This window comes from Elephas maximus, chromosome 14, assembly GCF_024166365.1.
Source record: "Elephas maximus indicus isolate mEleMax1 chromosome 14, mEleMax1 primary haplotype, whole genome shotgun sequence".
NCBI lineage: Eukaryota > Metazoa > Chordata > Mammalia > Proboscidea > Elephantidae > Elephas > Elephas maximus.
The window spans coordinates 38,990,185-39,011,750 of NC_064832.1; the positions used below are offsets into that span (position 1 = coordinate 38,990,185).

Below are 21,566 nucleotides of genomic sequence, written 5' to 3' on the forward strand. Positions count from 1 at the left end.
AGAACCTGTGACTGTTACTTTATACAGTAAAAAGAACTTTTCCAATGTGATTAACTTAAAGTTGAGATGGGGAGGTTATCCTGGACCATCTAGGTGGGTCCAGTGTAACCATGAGGGTTGTAAAAGTGGACAAGGGAGGCAGAAGAGGAGGTCAGAGTGATGGCATGTGAGAAGGACTTAAATTGCCATAATCAGCTTAGAAGATGGAGGAGGAGGAACATAAGCCAAGGAATATGGGCGGCCTCCAGAAGCTGGGAAGGGCAAGGAAATAGATTCTATCCCAGAGCCTTCAGTAAGGAAAGCGGCCTTGCCAGCACCCTGATTTTAGCCCAATGAGACACATATCAGACTTCTGTCATCTACAACTGTTTAAGATAATAAATGTGCGTTGTTTGCAGAAGCAACAGAAAACTAACGCAGGAGTGAAATGAAAAAGTAAAAAGTTCCCCTCGTTATCCCTTAAATCTCCCTCATGAAAGTAGATTATTTTGTGTCCATCCAGAAAAATTTTAGATGTGTTCCAAGATATATATATCTATACATTCAACACATGAAAATTTCAGAGTCTATCCATGAGAGACTATTTAAATAAAATCTTTAAGAATCTGTCCTACCTTTCATCTCACAGTGAGAAACAACAGCATATTCCAGTGTGAAATTACATTAGCGGTAGATGATTTATTGACACATTAATAAAAGCAAGTTATTTTGGTAATTTAATTATTTTTGAGGAAACAAACTGCTGACCCCCATCATGCTACTTACATCATCCTCTTTAGTTCCACCCCAGAAATTAGTGCCACCAGCGTAGCTGGGAATGTTCAACACTGCTATGCCTTGCAGACTGGGGAGAGGAATATACTGTCCATCACACTGTAAGACAAAGCACTTAGCGGTTAGATGAGAAGCCCAAAACCACTAGTTTGGAAGATACTAGAACATCCAAGACGAAGGGCAATGGGGTAAAGTGCGTTGATGATGTTTTTTCTCCTGTAAATGCATGCCTTTATCTTATTTTTTTAATTAAAAAAATTTAAAGTATAGAAAACCACAACAAAACTGTTACAGAAAACAGAAATAAAAAACAAACAAAAAAAAACTATTTCATCTCTTCTTTCTTCCAAAATCAGGCATTACTCTTCTTGAGTCATTTTCAGGTCACATAAGACATTCTCATCTGTATTATGATCATGGCTGTACTCATTTTAAATACCTCTTTTTTTTTTTTTTAAGTTGTGGTAAATATATATATGTAACAAACCATTTGCCATTTCAACAGTCTTCACACGTACAGTTCAGTGACATCACGGTCATCACGTTGTTCAACCATCACCATCATCCATTTCCAAATCTCTCCATCAGCCTTAACAGACAGCCAGCGCTGTAAGGCCCGAGTCTGGGCCCTAACCATCTCCCCTATACCTCTTGCGGCACCCAGTATGCTGCCGGTGCTCTGTAACTAACTGGTGACTGGCTAAATGCCAAGCTGAGGTTTACAAGTATACGTGGTTCCTGACTTAAGGTGTACCTGAATTACAACAAACTGCACTTACAACTGGTTATTTTTTATACATCTTATCATTAGTAATATGTACCACATACAACGCTGCAGCACGTAATTCGCTGATGTTATCATTCTCAGCTGTTCAACTGCAGATGTTTAAATGTAATGTTTCCAGCCCCCCAGAACAAATAAAGATTGAATTTATAAAGATACTGATAGTAAAAGGCAGTAATACAAAAACTAAAAAACAAAACAAAAACAAAAAAAAACGAGGTATCCGACTTACATCAGAATTGATTTACGATGGAGTCATGAGAACAGAACCCCATAGTAAGTCAGGGACTACCTGTGGTCAGAACTAAAGTCAAGCTAAAAATTATGCAAGTAGGAGAGCACCTTATACTCCTTGCCTTCTAATTTATCTATTCGATGAGAATTAAATTACTTCTTAAATGAGAAAAAAAACAAAAAACAATACATCGTAAGGTTGGTGAAGTTAGTTATACATTACATGTGAATAAATTCTTACTGAGTAAAGACAGAATTGCTATCTTTTCCTTGAATACCAAACCAAACTAAACCAAACCCACTGTCCTTGAGTTGATTCTAACTCATAAGGACCCTATAGGGCAGAGTAGAACTATCCCATAGGGTTTCTAAGGCTGTAATCTTCATGGCAGCTGACTGCCACATCTTTCTCCGTGGAGTGGCTGGTAGTTTTGAACTGCCGACCTTTTACTTAGCAACCAAGTGCTTAAACACTGTGCTATCAGGGATCCTTCTTGTACCTTAGTTCACTGAAGTATGATTTTGCATTAAAGCATTATTTTATCCATTGTGCAGCTGGGGAAGCCAAGGTCGAAGTCTTTGTTCCGCACAAATTCAAAGTCAAGACATAAACTCCATACTACAATACAACAGGGAAAGGAAAACTTTTATCTGAGGCTAAAAGGTAAGCGTTCTCCGCCAGGAACTGCCACTGGTGAGAGGGGTCTCTTCAGGAAGAGCTTCCCAAACTTTGGGTCTCTCTTCTCCACCTTTATCTCAAGCAAACCATCAGGGAAACAAGTGTTTAGACAAAAGGTCTTCCGTGGTCCTGAGTAGTAGCAGGTGTTTTGTTTACTTTTAACTATGGCAAAGAGCTCTTTAATTTTTCTGCTTTACTGCTTTATATATTTTAACATATTCTCATTTATTTTATTAATTTTGTTTTCCTTTTTGTTATTAAACATAGGCTTCTATATCAAGGGTTCTTAACCGAAGGTTAGGAAACCCGGGGTCCATGAATAGAGTCAGGAGGTCTGTTAACTTGAATGGTAAAAAAATGCATCTTTATGTTCAGTAGCCTCTGAAATTTAGCATTGCTAAATTTGTGACTTCTATTAGTGATTGTTAACAAGTACCTGTGACTTCATCACCAATAGAAGTCACAAACATTTTTTGTATCACATTACAGATGCTTCAGATACCTTTTAATATCATTTATGTTCATTCCTATTTTGAAATTAAGGTAATTTATTAGACCTGTCATAAGATTTTTTGTTATTCAGTGTGGTAATAAAGAAGCATATATAATACTCTATAAAATAATTATAAAAAATGTTTTGTTAATTTATTTCATTATAATTGGTTTCTTTTGTAATTCCATATAATGCATTTAAAAAAATATTCAGAGAGGGCATCCATAACTTTCAGCAGAATGCCAAAGAGGGCCATAATACAAAAAAAGGTTAAGAACCCCTGTAATATGAAGAGTAAAAACTAGCTGTGTAAGAGTCTTGTTCAGAATTCGGATTGCCGGTAGAAGAGGCTAGAAATCCTATTTCAGAACCAGTGAAGGCTCTTCCAGGAATAAAGTTAATCCAGCCATTCTGATTCCAGGTAGTTCCTTAAACCTTAAAGATAGCTATGGGGATGGATGACAGTACTTCTTAAATTATGCTAAAATGTTCAACTCCCTGTCTGTTTTCCCCACAAGGCAGGGCCAGGCACTGGGCCGAGCACTGGGGATAACCAAGACGAATGTAACTTCCTACCTGTGCTTAAGGAATCCTGGTGGCACAAACGGTTTAAAATGTTTTCAGTTTGAACCCACCCAGCCGCTCTGTGGGAGAAAGACCTGGTGATCTGCTCCTGTAAAGGCTGCAGCCAAGAAAACTCTATGGGGCTGTTGTACTCTGTCACATAGGGTTGCTATGAGTTAGAATCAACTTGATGGAACACCTGTCCTTAAGGAGAGTCTGGCCGACTAGGGGGACATGGATAAGAAAATGAATGATTACAATACAGAGTTGTTACTGTTAGGCTGTAATCTTTACGGGAGTAGATCTCCAAGTCTTTCTCCCACGGGCACCTAAACTGGCCTGAGGATGGCGCTATCAAGGACAGCATTTAATAGGTGTGAACCTCCATGATTTTGCACCTTTTCCCCCAGTAGTGTATACATTAATTTTACAAGCAATGGTAAGTCTAACCAATTGAACATGTAGTTGTATTCTTAGAGTAGAAGGTCCATTAGGCATTACAGAATTGGGTCAGAACCTGGAAACTTAATGAGAAAATCCACTGAAACCCTATCCTGTAATGTATACTCCCGTGGCTCCACTTTCTCATGAGGCACCCGCAGCGCCATTAAAAAAAAAACAAAATACCAAACCCACTGCCATCTAGTTGATTCCAACTCATAGGAACCCTATAGGACAGAGTAGACCTGCCCCATAGGGTTTCCAAGGCTGTAAATCTTTACGGAAGCAGGCTGCCACATCTTTCTCCTGTGGAGCGGCTGGTGGGTTTGAACCGCCAACCTTCTGGTTACAGCTGAGTGCTTTAACCACTGTGCCACCAGGGCATTGTCAGGAGCTACTGATAGTGAGGAATCCCTGGGTGATGCAAACAGTTAATATGCTTGGCTGCTAACTGAAAGGTTGACAGTTTGAGTCCACCCAGGGGCGCCTTGGAAAAAAGGCCTGGTGATTCACTTCCAAAAAGTCAGCTGCTGCAAACCTCATGGAACACAGTTCTACTCTGACACACATGGGTTGCCATGAGTTGAAACCAGCCAACTGGTTTAGTGATAGTGAGCGTTAGGCTGTCACTCATATCCAGTGTCTACCTCTCCTTTAGTATACAGTTGGTAACGGCAATTTAAAAATCACGATTCCATTTTTTTCCCCCTGAGGGTTTAATCATTAATCAAAAGGAATTTAGGCCAAATCAGTTCCACAAATGAAATTATTTTTTCTCAATGAAATAATCTAAATAAGATAATTTCAGATTGTCTTCAAGATACACTTACCTCAAGTTGTACCCTCTGTTCTAAATTCTTATAGGATCTCTGTAGTAACTCCCTGGTTCCCAGGACCCCATACCACATGAAGTTTTTAGTCCGGCTCCTGAAAACAAACGTTGGCAGGCAATTTAGGTAAACATTATCTATTTACTCTTTATAGGCAGAACAAGCAAAAGAGATAATAAAGTAAAATTGCCTTCATTTAACAATATTTGTGGCTAATACCAAAATTACCTGCATTTCTCAGGGTGCTCTTCTCGCTTATTATTAAATTCTAATGAAATTTTTGCATCTAATCCAATCCCAAAGTAATTGTTCATGACACATTTTTCTGTATATCCATCTCTATGATGACAAGGAAAAATATTTAAAAGTCAGTCAATTCCAGGCTTATAACGAGTTACAATTAGTATACAAAATAATACTTAAAACGACTCAATTATTAAGTTTTCATTCCTTATAAGAGGGAGTTAAGCTTAGCAGGAATCACTTCCCACCCATAGCCACGTGCACAGCGCCAGGCATGCGCAATTCTTGGTATATGGTATAAAGGGATGGTTGGCAAGGCACAGAGGAAACAGTCATGGCTTACTTGTCCATAAGCTGCAAAAAAATCTTAGTGCTTCTATCTCCTGCATAAGCCCTTACTGCACAGACAAATGACAGTGGCTATTGGAAGGCCTTTCAGTCAGGGGCCCATGCTCCTCTCATTAGAAAATCTTCTCATCTACTCTTAACGATGGACAAATATTTACCCAGCAGACTACTGGATCTAGTCCATCATGCTAGGTGCTTTGGAAAGTACAAAGACATTTAAAATATGGTAACTTCCTTGAGGAGTGTCATTAGAGAAGTGAGACATCACAAATGCAGAATTAAAAGTGGCAAAAGGAAGTAGACATTGAAGTGCCAAAAACTTTTACTGGTTCCGAGAAAGGAGAAATCAACGTGGGTAGAAGCTTCCTGAAATAAGTAAACTCAGAAACTGGACTTGGAAAGATGATTAGATTTTGTGAGTCTGAGGAGAGCGATGAAGGGAAAAACATAAACATGAGTGTGAAAGCACCACTGAGTAAAACATTCAGGGAAAGTGAATAGTTGGAACACTTAGCCATAGGGTTCCTACCAGAGCGAACAGTACGGAGGGTTGGAAAGGGGCCTAGCTTGTGGATAGTTGTGGAAGCTAGAATTTCAAATGGGCCAAAGTGCTCATCATCATCAACTTTTGAACTTTTCTGATTACCCTTTTTGTGAAACCAAATTCATTATAATACATCTAAAAAATATTATAATTAGTACACGACAGAGACAAGAAAAGCCAAAACGTTTGCAGAAGCATTTTCTTACAATGAATCTGGATCTGGGTCAATAAATGGTGTTGCACCAAAAGGATCAATATTTGCTAGTAACATTTTGTTGATAATAGAACTCCCAGCAATGGAGGCAGCTAGTCCTGCTCGTAAGCCTGGCCAGAAAAACAAATACATACATCATCACATGTTAGGGAAAAACGGAAATAACCAGTTCGTTGGTTTCAGGCCTACTGTCATTCTCAAACGTCTTGCTCCCTCCCACAGTTTCCAATGCCTACTCTTCTCATTTGGTGAATACAAGACTTTTTGATACTTCTAAGGATTTATAGTTTATTTTAGAAAAATAAGCAGATGAGGACCTAAACTGGGGACTCTTTGTGACAGTTAATACCATCTCAACAATCTTACAAATTCATATATTACTTCCTTTGTTACAGCAGATAAGGTGGTAAGTTTTTAAAGCATTTTCAATAAAGGCTGAATTACCCAGAATGGCATGGAGCTATCACTTCTGTACTCTCAAAACATATATAACAATTAATGAAAAATGCTACAAGATGTACCAAGGTTAAAAACTCATTGTTGGCGTCAGGAATAAGAAGTAGTGTTGTTGTTGGTTGCTGTTGAGTGGATTTTGACTCACTGCAACCCCTTGTGTGCACAGCAGAACTGTTCCACAGGGTTTTCAAGGCTGTGACCGTTCAGAAGCAGATCCCAGGACTGTATTCTGAGGAGCCTCTAGGTGGGTTTGAACCACCAATCTCTTGGCTAGTAGTCAAGTGCTTAACCATTTGCACCACTCAAAGACTCCTGGTAAAGTATTAAGCACAGGTATTTATGAATTTTAGAATTCCTCTAAACATACGAAACTTTATATTTACTCAATATGTTTCCTATTAACTAGTTATGGTATTCAAAACTAATAAATTATGATTTACTCAACCCAATATTAAGGATGGAAACTACTGAAGTGTGGAGAGAAGGCAAAGTAATGGGGCACAGAGAAGGAAAACATATCATGCAATTGAGAAACACTGGGAGATGAGGAAAAAAGTCCTTTTTGGCAAACATTCCTCAACAATATGCTCTTAGAGGATTATTCTTATTCATTTTTGTTCACTATTGTTGCTACTAAAGTTTAGCTGATTAGTAAATAATTACTATGAATTTTATCCTGTCGCTTAATTTCCTAGCTTTGAATATACTATGGCATATATTGTTAGGCCAATTTTCTTTATATCTAAATAAGTAAACAAATACACAAAACGTAAGTGCTGTTAAGAGTTAAGAACAGCTTGGAGAGGTGAAGAACCACACTCCAGCTGTCCCATAGAAAAGTCTAACATTTTCTAAAATATTTTAAGGTTAGCCATATTCATAGCTTGCAACCCAGAAGGGTCATTCCATGGTTTCAGGCTGGAAGATAGACATGATCTCCATGGAGTCTCTATCTTTTTCATCACACGGAAAAGAAAACTCATACCCAGGCATTCCTCATTCTCTTCTACCTTCTCTCTTAGCCCCTGGCAAGTGCCAATCCACTTTTTATCTCTATGGATTTTCCTGTTCTGGACATTTCGTATAAATGGAATCATATGTGGCATTTTGTGCCTGGCTTGTTTTATTTATCATAAGGTTTTCAAGGTTCATCCATGTTGGAGCATGTATCAGTACTTCATTCTTTTCAATAGTTGAATAATACATTCCATTGTGTGTATATAGCACATCTTGTGCATCCGTTCATCAACTGATGAACATCTGAGATGTTTCTACTTTTTGGCTATTATAAATAATGTTGCTATGAACATTCACATACAAGTTTTTTGTGTAGACATGTTTGCAATTCTCTTTGGCACATTCTTAGGAGTAAAATTGCTGGGTCATATGATAACTCTATATTGAACTTTTCTAAGACTCAACTTATGTATTGCTTTTCTATTCTCTATTTCATTTATTCCCTTTCTGTTTGCTTTGGGTTTAGTCTGCTTTTCTTTTCCCAGTTTCTTAATGTGGAAAGATGGGTTACTGATTTGACATCTTTTTTAAGGCTTTTTCAGCAATTAATTTCCCTCTAACCATGCTTTATCTGCATCAAATATGTTTTGATATGCTGTATTTTAGATTTCATTCATCTTAAAGTATTTTCTAGTTTCCCCTGTAACTTCTTCTTTAACCCATGGGTTATTTAGAAGTGTACTGCTTAATTTTCACATATTTGTGAATGTTCCAAATTTCCTTCTGCGACTAATTTCTAATTTCATTCCACGTGGCTGGAGAACACTGTATGGTTTCAATCCTTTTAAATTTATTCAGATTTGCTTTCTGGCCTAACATACAGTCTATCCTAGAGAATGTTCCATATGCACTTGAGAAGAATGTCTTTTCTGTTGTCATTAGGTGGAGTGTCCTGTAAACATCTGTTGGTATAGCTGGGTTTATGTGGTACTCAAAGCTATTTCCTTGTTTATCTTCTGAATAGTTGTTTTGTCCATTATTGAAAATGGGGTATTGAAGTCTCCAACTACTATTATTGAATTGTGATTCATCCTTAGAAAGAACTTGTAGGAGGCTGATTTTCAGGGTCTAACTTGGGTTCCAATCTACTCTGGCGTGAATCCAGAGAGTTTTCACTAAGTCCTGTAACTGGTACTTAAGGAAGCCTCCGAAGCATTTATATTTTCCTCCATCCCTTGTCCCTCGTAAGCTCTTGTTTCTACTAGTACACTAGCCTGATTATAAGGTAAATTCATTTTATTAAGGCTGCAATAGATGTCTCAGATGTTATAAAATGAAGCAATACTATTAGTCTAAAAATGATTAGAAAGACCTGTGGCTTAAAACCAAAAGGAACCTGTTGTGATACTTAAAAGGTAGTAGAATATCAGATCGGATTTACTTTGGGTACTTAATAAATGCAGATTCCTAGGCTCTACTCTAGAACTACTGAGTCAAAATTTCTTAGGATGGGCCCCCAAAACACGTATTTCAACGCTTCCCAGGAAATTCTTATGCACACAAAAGTAGACTCTGACTGATAAGTGTACCAAGAACATTCTCCTGAAGGAACACATTTCTAAGAATACATCTCTATTGGTTCATGAAAATATGTACTGTCTTTGTTTGCTAGTGCTGCTATAATGGAAATTTATGTTAAAGGACAGACTTCTGTATTGTTTTGCTATTTTCTCACAGTCCTAGAGGCTAGAAGTCCAAGTCAGGGTCTCAGCCATGTTGATTTCTTCTGTGGACCTCTGTCCTAGTTCCTGGTGATGGTCATCGATCCTTGGCATTCCTTGGTGTCTATCTTTCCCCTGTATTTTGTCTCTGTGTCTATTCTGCCCTTTGTATAGCTAAAAGTGATTAGGTTTTAGACCCACCCTACTCAGGTATGACCTTATCAGCATAACAAAAGAAAGCCTCCATTTCCAAACAGGGTCATATTTACAGGTACCAAAAACCCCAGTGCTGTCAAGGTGTTTCCGACTCACAGTGATCCTATAGGACAGAGCAGAACTGCCTCATAGAGTTTCCAAGGAACGCCTGGTGGATTTGAACTGCTGACCTCTTGGTTAGCAGCTGAAGCTCTTAACCACTATGCCACCTGGGTTTCCTTTACAGGTACAGGGGTTAGGATTTCAACACACATTTTTGGGGGACATAATTCAACTTATAACAAGGTACTTAACATTTTGATAAAAATACTTAAAAAATAGGCCACATTTAAGAATCTGTACTACCTGGGCAGATGATTCTGGTATTGAGCACAGGGAGGCTTTCCTTGCAGGCTGCTGGAGCTGGACCAGAACTGGAGGGCTCAGTCTGGAAACTGCTGTGACTTGTCCGATAATCTGGAGACCGAGGAGCAGTTTTCACTGTTGGCACAAAGTCCAGATTAAAAAGAGGTAACGATAAAAAGTTATAAAAATCAGCAAGCCCGTATAAAACCAAGGCATAAAATAATTTAATATGAGTTTAAATCAGTCAGCAGAACTAAAACTATTGCAGTGTGTGTCTTTAGATTTACTATATAGGGGGTAATCTGCCAGAGGGAGAGGTCTTGCTAGCTCAGCTCAAATACGTAAGAGATTGGTAGATAACAGATGTCTACCATAACTTAGGGTCAGCAATAATTGTAATTTGAATATGATCAATCCACACATAAAGGTAAATAGAAGTTTGGAAGGCTGACGATTTTTTAAAATGGAACATATGTGTTATACATGTATACGACCAACACATTACTTTTCTCATCAACGCTGCGTGACTGATCGAATTTAATTAATGTAATTCCCAGAGCTAAATGTGAAACAAGTTAATGTTTTCTTCTATAAATGGAAGGAAAAAAATCATTTGTTTTCAAGTGAAAACAATATACTATTCCTGCATTTCTCAATTAATTAATCAAAATAATAATTTGCCCAAAAGTGTTTGATCACAGCTCTTAAGAAAAGCTCGATATATTCTGAAAATTATTCCCAAACACAATTACTCTCGAAATAAACAAAAAGAAAAATTTAATTCTACATATTCTGGGCCAATCTAATGAAGAGCAAACAGTAAGTACCTTTAACTAATTTAGGAGCTGTTCCCAAGTGATTAAAAAAGCAGTAATCTTCAAACTCAATTTAAAAATACTCTAAAACTTAATTATCTTTACTCTCCCTAAGACTAATTACAAACTAACTATATTAATTTTATGCTCTATTCTCTCTGTTCAAAAACAGTCCAGTTGCACTAAAGAAAAGTAGCAAAGCAGCTGTTCTTTTCTTTGATAGAAGGGATTCCTGGGGCTAATTTCTAACAAAAACAACCTTTTGATGTTCACCTCTGATAAAAAGCAGAAAGAGACCTAACGACTGAGACTGATGCCCCATTGTAGGTAACTAAATTAATATCTCATAGTTCTTCTTGAATAAAACACCTCATTGACCATATACTGTATTTTGCACATCTCTGGCTTATGCATCAGTGCATGATTTGACATAATTGGTGTGTTTCAAAAAATTATGATTATTTAATACAGAAACACTTGTACTACTGCTACTGATTCATACTAAATATCGAATTATGAGCCAAAAAATAAGATCAAATACTGCAGTTAAAGATTTTTCTAAATCTATGTCTATTCAATACCAGTATTGATTATCTCTATATTTTTAGTTTCCTTTGGAGACTACGGAAACCCTGGCAGCGTAGTGGTTAAGTGCTACAGCTGCTAACCTAGAGGTCTGCAGTTCAAATCCACCAGGCGCTCCTTGGAAACTCTATGGGGCAGTTCTACTCTGTCCTATAGGGTCACTATGAGTTGAAACTGACTCAACGGCAGTGGGTTTGGTTTTCATTGGTTTTGGAGACTACAATGGAAGTGTGGAGTTTATGAGAGGATGGTAAAGTGGAATGGTAGCTGGTTGGGAAATCACTAGCAATGGGCACTGAAAAACCGATCCTCCAAAGAGAGCCATTATCTTAGAGGGAATTATCAAGCAGCCTTCTGTAAGGACTCCACCATTGGTCCTGCTTTTGTCAACATTTTCTTCAGTGGACGAAGACATGTAAGGCCTCCTCAACAAATTCAGAGAGGAAATAAATTTGAGATGATAGAAGGAAGCTTCAAAAGATTTTGACAGAATGGAATGATAGATCCAAATAAAAAATGTAAAATCCACAGGAATGTGTGTACACTAATAAGAGTAGGTTTAAAAAAATACCTTACACAAAAACAGGAGGAGGGAACCAGGTTTACAGGACTTAAAGCCAAAAAAGAAATCTCAAGTGGTCTTTGTAACATCAACAATGTGCAGAATGAATAGTGTACAGGCGTATCAACATGCTATCTATCACTCTACAGAAAATACATGGAGAATTTTGTTCAAAATGGGGCATCATATTTTAACAATGACCAAAGGGGTGAAACCAGGAAAACAAAAGGTTTGAAATTATTAATTGAAGACTGGTAGAAGAACCAGAAGGTAAAAGGTGTGGGAAGGGGATGGAATGCCATGAAAACTGTTTGAGCATCATTTAAGGGCTGCCATGTGGCAGAATAAGACATGGCTCCAGAGAGCAGAGTTACCTTCAATACAGCAAAATGATGTGTGTGAAACTGCTTTTTAAACTAACTATAAAGCACTGCATAAATGCTGGTAGTTTTTAATGGTAACACTTTCATACACAAAATCTTATTAATAATAACTGGCCATAATCATGGGTGGAGCCATGGTGGTGTAGCGGTTAAGCGTGTGGCTGCCAATCAAAAGGTTGGCAGCTTGAATTCACCAGCCAATTATTGGAAACCCTATGGAGCAGTTCTACTGTCCTATAGGGTCACTTATGAGTCAGAATCGACTCCATAGCAGCGGGGTTTATAATCATGGGTAGAAATATAAGGATGAAAACATAAAGCTCAATATAAATAATAACTTGCTGACCATACAAGTGGAATGTTTTCAAAGGAGTGATCCAAAGGCTTAATGCTCACTTGTCAAGAAGGTTATAGAACATGTGTCATAATAGGGACAAATAAGGTTCAAGTCTAAGGTTATAGAGTATGCCCATTTTGGGTTGTATGCTGGAATAAGGACATATAATATCTAATGAAATCTAAGGTTAGCTGATATGCTTGCATTAGATATATGCTGGACATGTAGGGTCTATAAATGCTAATTTTGAAGTCTCTAAGAATTTTAAATACAATTAAGGAATATTTTCTCAAAGTTAATATAGTTAATATATAGCAGCAGTAACAGTAATAATCGTGACAGCAAACACTCTTATACTGCATTATGTACCAGGCACTTTTCTAGGTATTTTACATATACGATCCCTCACAACAACCTTACGTACGAAGTAGTGTATTTATTATCCCTGTTTTACAGATGAGGAAATCACAGAGAATATGCCCAAACTTGCATGTAATGAAAGTAAAAGCAAAATTTTAATGATTGCAAACAGTTCTGCAGTGTTGATGTTTTGTTAGTGCTATACAATTGTTTTCATATTATCTTCTCAACTTCACTAGTATTTAATTTCTGATTTTCAAGTTCCATCATCTTGATAATTTTTCCTTATACAATATAAAATATCAAAAATATAAATTCATCTTCAATCAAAACCTAAAAAGTAGAGAAAGTTAACACTCTTTAAGCAATTACATATTTAATTATCTTGCAAAAATAGTGCCAATAGAGCAAAAGTTGTAACTAGATGTCCTGTGATTTCAAAGCTTAATTTCACAATAAGAATAATTAAACTAGAATGTTGATGGGTAGGCTTCCAGACATTGCTGCATCATTTCAATTGTATGCCAAGTTTTATGGATGTGGGGTCTGTAGCTTTCATACAATTCTCAAAGGAATCTGATTTAGATGTTTCTCCCTTCTTTCTTCAGGGAAATTAAGGTATTTAGCCTTGTTTGTTCCTATAATTCTTAGTTTGTTATCATGATCTTTAGATTATACGACAAAAGGATGTGAAAGTGCTTGACAATAATCTTAATCTCAATGCTTTATTATTTTAGTATTCATGAATATCTAAGCATTAGCTTTTGAAAAGTCTTGGCAAAAATAAAAACACACATAGTGATTTCCAACTGTTCAGCCTTCTGAAAATGAAAAGCCAAAGTACAGTCTATTTAATTCCAAAATAATTTCATCATTGTTTTCTTACCAGGTAATGCCTCTTTCGCATCATCATCTTTAGCTTCTTCTTTTGGGTCAGCTATTTCGGTGCTATCACATTCAGGTGACTGATTAACTGGTTCACAGGGGTGAACTATCTGTTCGTCCGTAGCTTTAAGTCATAAGAAGATAAATACATTTGGACAGGAAAAATAAAATCCATAAATAATTGTGGTATGTGTGGGAAAGGAAAACTGAAACATACCAAAAGAAATTCCACATTCCCAAAGAAGCACTATTTAGCAATAAACTTTGGGGTGATGTCTACAAGCACTAGACATTATAAAAATAAAGTTGTCAAAATGCTATTTTTATCAGAATTTTTAAAAGTAAGACATTTTATAAGAATTGCAGAGAATGAAACACAAACCCAATTCAAGGTCTCTGAATTCAGTAAGCTACAACCGGAAAAGGGGTTTTAATTATTTATATTTAAATTAACTTTCAGCTTACTACTAAAATTCTAAGTAAATACATTATATTAATAAAAATAATTAAAATATAGGCAGAGCTTTTATAAGCTCTTAAAAAGCAACCTAAGTATTTAGAACATATATTAAGAAAATATTTTCCATATTTTCAAAGTAGTTTACAGGTTTGATTTTCTTTAACTGAAGAATTCAACAGTTTGCAACTAAGTAAAAATATTAAAAAATACAGAAATATTATAGGCTACTTTTCAATTTTAGTCCAATTGTTTCAAGTGCACTTTAAGCATTTCGGAGCTTTTATTTTATGCGTCATTAATATGCTGATCCTTACTACTAAATCAAGAAACAGTGCTGAGTACAAATGTCATTTTAATGGCTTTATCTTCCATCTTCAAAAACTTTTTTTAAGTGTGTCCAGTCCAACCAATATGAAAATATTATTCTTGCCATCCAAGTGCTGCAAAATTACTCAACAGCTGATTTTCCTCACTGTGTACCTTTTTTGGCTTGTTCAATGACTTGCCTCACTGCTTTCTTTAAACTGTTTGCCCGCAGCATGATTTCCGTCGGTTTGACGGCTTTCTGTGAGGATGTAACGTCATCCGCGAGCTGTTCCTTGCTTTCACACAAGGACTCTTCACTTGACGATTCCCCAGGACCTTCTTCTACAATGACAGGGCGCACGCCTGGGGGTAATGGAAGCTCCTGGGCCTCTGTGTGCAAAGCCTGGAGCAGCTGTTCAAGCTTCTCATTTAGGACTGAACACTACGGAAAGAAAAGTAACAGTCACGAGAAAGAAAATAGGAAAGAAGACAGGCAGGAAAAATCCAAGACATTGGAAAGCAACATGTTCTGAAAGTTTAATCACTAGAGAGAAACATTCAAATTAAAATGTTTGCTACATTTAATTTTGTAGATGTTTTGGTTTAGGAAGCACATAATCTTAAAATCTGCATTTCTGGGAGACGGGAAAAATAGTATTTTAAATTGATAGGGAAGGCGTCCCTGGGTGGTACAAATGGTTAACGCACTACTAACTGAAAGGTTGGAAGTTTGAGTCCACTCAGAGGGCCTCGAAGAAAGGCCTGGAGATCTACTTTAAAAAAATTCAGCGACTGGAAACGCTAAGGAGCGCAGTTCTACTTGGACTCACATGGGGTCACCTTGAGATGCAGTTGACTGGACAGCAAATGGAAGAAGAAAATTTATGGGGAAGAAGCCTATTTGGGTGTTTGCTATTAACAGGATAGCTGTTATAACTATAAACAGTTTATGGACTAAATTTATAGTTTTTATAAAACAACAAAATAGCACAATTTTTAAGTAAATGTCATTGATTAGTACTCCCAGAACCATTCAGACTTCACGTCATGGGTAAAGATTTTTATAAGCTTTGCACAGGCATTTTTTCTTAAAAGAAAGCGACATATATTTTACTACAAAGTGACACATTACACAAAATTTGCTATACATTAGCACAAAAAAGCTATATAAACTTTTTTAAAGAAGTAACCAATTTATGGCACCATTCTGAATATTATAAACCGGAGGTCTGGCTGGTTTTGGCAAGCTAGCCTTCAAGGCTTTGGTTTGCAAATGAACAGCCCCGGAGGGGTTATGGGATCTCAGACAGAACAAAAAGGAAAATGCACAAGGATAAATTTTTTTTTTTTTTTTATCAAGGATAAGGAGGGAAAAGAAGGGAGAAGGATAAGCAAGCACTCTGTCCTCTTTGTTTTTTGCTTTTCTTGAATTATTAGGGGTAAAGAAACATTTAGGACTGAATCTGCTGATACTACCCCTTTATATGCCTTTTATCTCCACATAATTTCCAGTCCTTTACTCTTCTATTTATTTGTCTTTGATTACATGCCAAGACAAAGTTATAGCAGAAACAATATAGTGAAAAATGTGTAGCTAGAGAGGGTTTCGTTTTTCTGAAACTCTCCGCAGAGTAGAAAAACAACACAAAAATGCTGAAAGCTGCAAAAATATGTTTATTTCTATTTTCTTTTCCTTCCACTCAATTAAAGCAACATGGATAGCATGAATCTGGGGGAAAGCTAATTCCTTTGCAAGCCCCATATAACCAGGCCCTTCCTAAGAATGTCCTGTCATGAACTTATATAAGCAATGACAGTTGCTTTTGAGGCTCAGTAAAAGGTTCTTATTTTAGCTACAGAAAGCTCATGAAGGGGGAAAAAAATCTGTAAGGAAAAAGGCAAGGCAAGAAACAGGACCCTGAATGGGTGGAGGACTACAGCCCTGGGATGGTCTAAAAATGGTGCTAGGAGGAAGCTTGCCTGACTTGCCTGGAAATGCAAAGCCATTCCTGTCCCCACCGCACCTCCCCACCTGACTACTGTGCATATCCCCTTTGAGATGTCAATCTGTGGGAGAAGGGATTTAAGCTACAGAATTTTCACGGAACGATTTTCAACAAGGCAATTTTCATATATATTAAAAGGTAACCATAACCATAAAATAAAATATCAAAAAAAAAAAAAACAAAAACAACCCTTGTATTTGATTTGAAAGTAATTTTTCCTTTGATTTAAGATATTTGGTAGAAAATCCACTGCTATCAGTTTAGCATTAAAACACAGTTCAGTGTTAACACTGTCAGTAAAGCCCTGAATACATCCCTTACTTTACTGGCCATGGCATCCGCTTCAACGGGATTTTCCAACGTTTTTCCATATTCCTTCTCTACTTTGGCAACGAAGTCCTTTATAGTTTCACATAATATGCTTGGAGGAAAAGAAATTGTGCATTTCAGTAAACTTAGTAGGTTCATTTCCTTTGAATTATAAGCTTATTTAAAAAGAAGGACAATTAGGCAAACTTTCAAAATATCTGGATCATAAATCCATACTTCCTCTTGCTGAGTAACAGGTCCTAGACAAATTCAAGGCATTCCAAGTGATCCTTGGGTGAAGAAGAAAACTTGTTCTACGTAATTTAAATAAAACAAGACTTTCTCAAATGCTTAAATTCTTAAGAAGAATACTTTTAGAGCCTATTGAAAAACAAAGCATTATTTTCTGCAGCTGAGGTATTTTCAAGATGGAACCTACAGTGCTGAAGAAGCAAGGAGAAGCATGTTGTCACTGTTGCTCTACTTGCTATTCATCACATGGGTATCTCGGCAGTATGTTGTCAAAGAAAAGAGATCACGAGTTACCTTGAGAACCAACAAGCCACTTGAGTTATATTCTCTAAAAATCCATTCATTTTTTCCTCTTAAGATAACTATTTTGATAACATGCAAAATTAATTGAGGTCTTGTTATTGTTTGCAATATACAGTTGACTTTTTTTTTTTTAATTACATGTCTTTACCACAGAAATATGCTAAAAGAAGAAAACAATCTGAAACACTAATAAAATTTGTCTTTCAAAAGTCCTTGGAGCTGCTGTTGGATTAAATACAATAGTCAACAAAATGGTGTATGCCCTCGCTAAAAAAAATTTGGAGGGCTATTCAGGAAAAAAACAATCAGAATATTTTAAAATCATAGTACAGGTATTCCCCTGCTTTTTGAAAGCTCGCTTTCTATTACTTCACTTTTACAAAAGACCTAAATTAGTACCTGTTTCACTAACTGAAAGAAATCTGAAGATGATTTTCCCTTTTACTAATAAAGGCAAAAAGTGAAAACAGGGTTCAGCAGGACAGTCATACCCTTCTCAAGTGACATGCTTGGTAAACTGCCTATACCAACTGTTCACTGCCCATTTTACACAGCAGCTTGACCACGCTCTTCACACCCTTCTCAAGCGAGATGCTTGATAAAGTGCCTACATCAACGCGTTCACCGCCCCACCCGTTTTACATAGCAACTTGACCAAGCTCCACCTTTCAAACTCCTCTGCCCTCTCTGAATGACCCAGCCACATCCAATCAAATGCCTGTTGAGGTATAAATGCACCACGCATTGCGAGATCCCATCCTGGACTTGCCATCCCCTGTCACTTCTCTAACTGTAGGACTCGTCCCTCGGCATACACCAAAAAAACCAAAACCGAACCCAGTGCTGTTGAGTCGATTCTGACTCATAGCGATCTTATAGGACAGAGTAGAACTGCCCCATAGAGTTTCCAAGGAGTGCCTGGGGGATTTGAATTGCCAGTCTTTTGGTTAGTAACCGTATCACTTCACCAGTATGCCACCACGGTTTCCTTGGCATAAAACCCAGAACCCAGTGCCGTCGAGTCAATCCCGACTCATAGCAGTTAATACAAATCCTGCTCTTCTGTGGGATTCAAACCCTGGCCCATCAACTCAGTCCCATGTGCCACTGCCAGCTAGGCTCCCAGGGCTCCCATTATCACCATCATGCCCTCTCAGCCTGCCTGTGTGCTGGCTGTCTTCCCGATCCTGGTAAATGAAGGTACACCATATGTACATTATTTCTACTTTATATAGGCTGTGTATTTGTCATATCATTCCCGCTATTACTATAAGTTAGTGTTATTTTAGGTTTTCTGTGTTACTCTGTATGGTTTAAAAGGCTATTCTGGGGGTCTGGGAATGCTCAAAAATTTTTTCCCACATAAATTAATGATAATTGCTTTTTCGCTTTAGGGCATTCCAGTTTATGAACGGTTTCACAAGAACGCTCTACTTTGGGAAAACTTTCAGATATAGTGGAGGAAACCTGTAGATCTCTTTTATTTTATGTAGGTTAAGGAGTTTGAGGGGGGAAAAAAAACAGGATTCAGTGTTTTTTTGTATTATACTCAGTTTTCTCTGGCATTTGAGTGGCATAATGGTCAATTTTCAGATACTTTCTTTTGAAACTGAAACATTCAACAGACACGTGACACACTCACGAAACCTTCATATTTATCATCTGGGAAATAAATGTATTACTCTTAGCAATGTTTGTCTGCTGTTTTTTTTGGCAACCATTTCTGTATTTCGCTTGGCCAAAAGTTAACATTTTCTAACTCTTAACTTTCCTGATTGGCTTTTTAAACTCAGATTTCTACAGAGATTTACCATATATTAGAGTTGTCTTCACGTGCCTCAAAGCAAGCGTTGTCTTCTTTTGGTTAGCAGCTGAGTGCTTAACCACTGCAACACCAAGGCTCTTTCTGTTTTAGTTAACTTGCATCGACTACATTAATTAACTGGCCTATTAGTGATGCTAATGTAATACATTTTTTCTTTTAGCATTTTTGACATTTTAAAAATAGCTGAGAAACAGCTAAGGCTACTGGGAATTATTTTTATGAAATAAATATAAGCAGGCACAAGAGGGTTAAAACATGTACGTTTACATATAAAGTCTCATTGAGTTGTGTCCTTCTGATTTGGGTACTCTGCTGTCTGTATGTTATCCCTCAATAAGAACTCAAAAAAATAAATAAGGGTAACTATTACAAATTTTAAAAGAACTAAAGAGACATATTACTTAAATGCAATACGTGAACCTTGTTGAAAATTTGATTTGGACAAATCGACAGTTTAAAAAAAAAAAACAACTTTGAGATAATTGGGGGAAATAGAATATGGACTGACAATATAATATAGCATTAAAAAACCCAAAACCAAACCCGTTGCCGTTGAGTCGATTCCAACTCATAGCGACCCTACAGGACAGAGTAGAACTGCCCCACAGAGTACCCAAGGAGCACCTGGTGAGTTCAAACTACTGATCTTTTGGTTAGCAGCCATAGCACTTAACCATGATGCCACCAGGGCTTCCATAATGATATTAAAGAATTATTATTATTAGTTTTTTTTTTTTTTTTTAAAGAGACTGTTAAATATATACTGGAAACGGAACAAAATAATTTCTGGGATTTACTTAAAATATTGTAGCAAAAAAAAAGTGGTAAGCAGAAAGCAAAATGTTGATAAATACTGAAGCTGGGTGATGGGTATAGTGGGAACTCATTATACCATTCTTCCCTGTTTTGTGTATGATTAAAAATATCTGTAACAAAAATAAAATTTAAAATGTATTACATATTGTCCCCCTCTTTTCTCTCTTGAATCTCTTTATGGAAAATCCCCTAGAATTTTAATGCAGCACAGAGAATCTCGAGTTGTAAAAGGAACGCAGACAGGCAGGTCTGGGGACCAGTGTTGAAGGCAAGTGAGCTAATCAGGAGAAACCCAACGCTAGGGATCAGAGCACAGCCCAGAAAAGGAGCCAGACTAATGCCAAAGAAAAAATTTGAAATGGATTTGGGTGAAACTCAGGGTAATGATACCACAATTAGTTTATAAGCTCTATATTTATTTTGGGAGCCCTGGTGGCGCAGTGTTTAAGAGCTTAGCTGCTAACCAAAAGGTCAGCAGTTTGAATCCACCAACCGCTCCTTGGAGGCCCTATGGGGGCAGTTCTACTCTGTCCTATAGGGTCGCTATGAGTTGGAACTGACTTGATGGCCATGAGTTTGGTTTTTGGATATTTTATTATTCAAATTACATAATTCTCCTAACAGTCTTACGAGGAAGGAAGGATGGGCATTCTTACCATTTTACACTTGAAAAAAGATCACGAAGCTAGCAAAAGGTTGAGTTTCAACTAGGGCCCCAGACTTTACTCCTATTTAGTACAATGCTGTGGTCTACTTCAGAGGTTTTCAAACTTCTCCAGAGATACTGGAAAGGCTCGACAAATACACGACTCAAATTTCTTATCAAAATACAGAGTGTAATGTTTTAAATGCTCAAATGACCATGAGAGACATTCGAGACAAATAATATGTTAATTTGTACTTTAAACCCACCGTCGTCGAGTCGATTCTTTGTACTTTAGCATAAAGTATTTTCTGTGCAAATCTTGGACTAAAGCATCTTCTGCCATTTTAATTTAATTGAAGATAATTTCCTGACAACCATGTGACCAAAAAAAAAAAAAAAATACGACAGAAATGGAAGCTGCATTGAATATTGAGACTCTCTCATTGATAACCTTACTGCTTTATTATTCTGAAGAACTATTTTAATAATTGAACCTATCCAATTTATTAATGCCAATAAAATAGAATTTTTATTTAAAACAAAAAATTGGAATTCTGTGTAAGATTATACTTGAAAAATGGTTCCCACTGCTGAGAGCGTTCTATCACACAGGAATTGAACTTAAGAGAGGTAGACAAAGGGGTGCCTGCTATCATGCTCCTGTTTACAACTGTCCAAATTTCATGCCATTATTTCAATTTAATTTACAAAAATATATAAAAAAATGTGTAGGAGGCAGTGATCAAGCATATCAGACACATTAAGGTCAAGATAAAGCCTTTGCTAACATCCGAACTACGAAAGGTGACCAAATGAAAGATTTGCTTAACTTTATTAAACGAAGAATAATTCTTTTACAGTTTGTTATACTTA

At 36.9% G+C, this 21,566-nt stretch overlaps 1 protein-coding gene across 5 annotated transcripts in view; it reads right to left on the reverse strand.

The window, feature by feature from the left end:
* Positions 1 to 21,566, reverse strand: part of DGKH (diacylglycerol kinase eta) — a 232,603-nt gene that overhangs the window by 38,833 nt on the left and 172,204 nt on the right. For all 5 annotated transcript variants that reach the window (XM_049853386.1, XM_049853382.1, XM_049853384.1 and 2 more), the window contains exons 15-22: positions 16,864 to 16,963; positions 14,711 to 14,978; positions 13,772 to 13,894; positions 9,844 to 9,978; positions 6,141 to 6,258; positions 5,028 to 5,138; positions 4,800 to 4,896; positions 766 to 873 (exon numbers count right to left, since the gene is read on the reverse strand). In XM_049853386.1, coding sequence (XP_049709343.1) covers positions 766 to 873; positions 4,800 to 4,896; positions 5,028 to 5,138; positions 6,141 to 6,258; positions 9,844 to 9,978; positions 13,772 to 13,894; positions 14,711 to 14,978; positions 16,864 to 16,963 — 1,060 coding nt within the window. The remainder of the gene's footprint in view (positions 1 to 765; positions 874 to 4,799; positions 4,897 to 5,027; positions 5,139 to 6,140; positions 6,259 to 9,843; positions 9,979 to 13,771; positions 13,895 to 14,710; positions 14,979 to 16,863; positions 16,964 to 21,566) is intronic.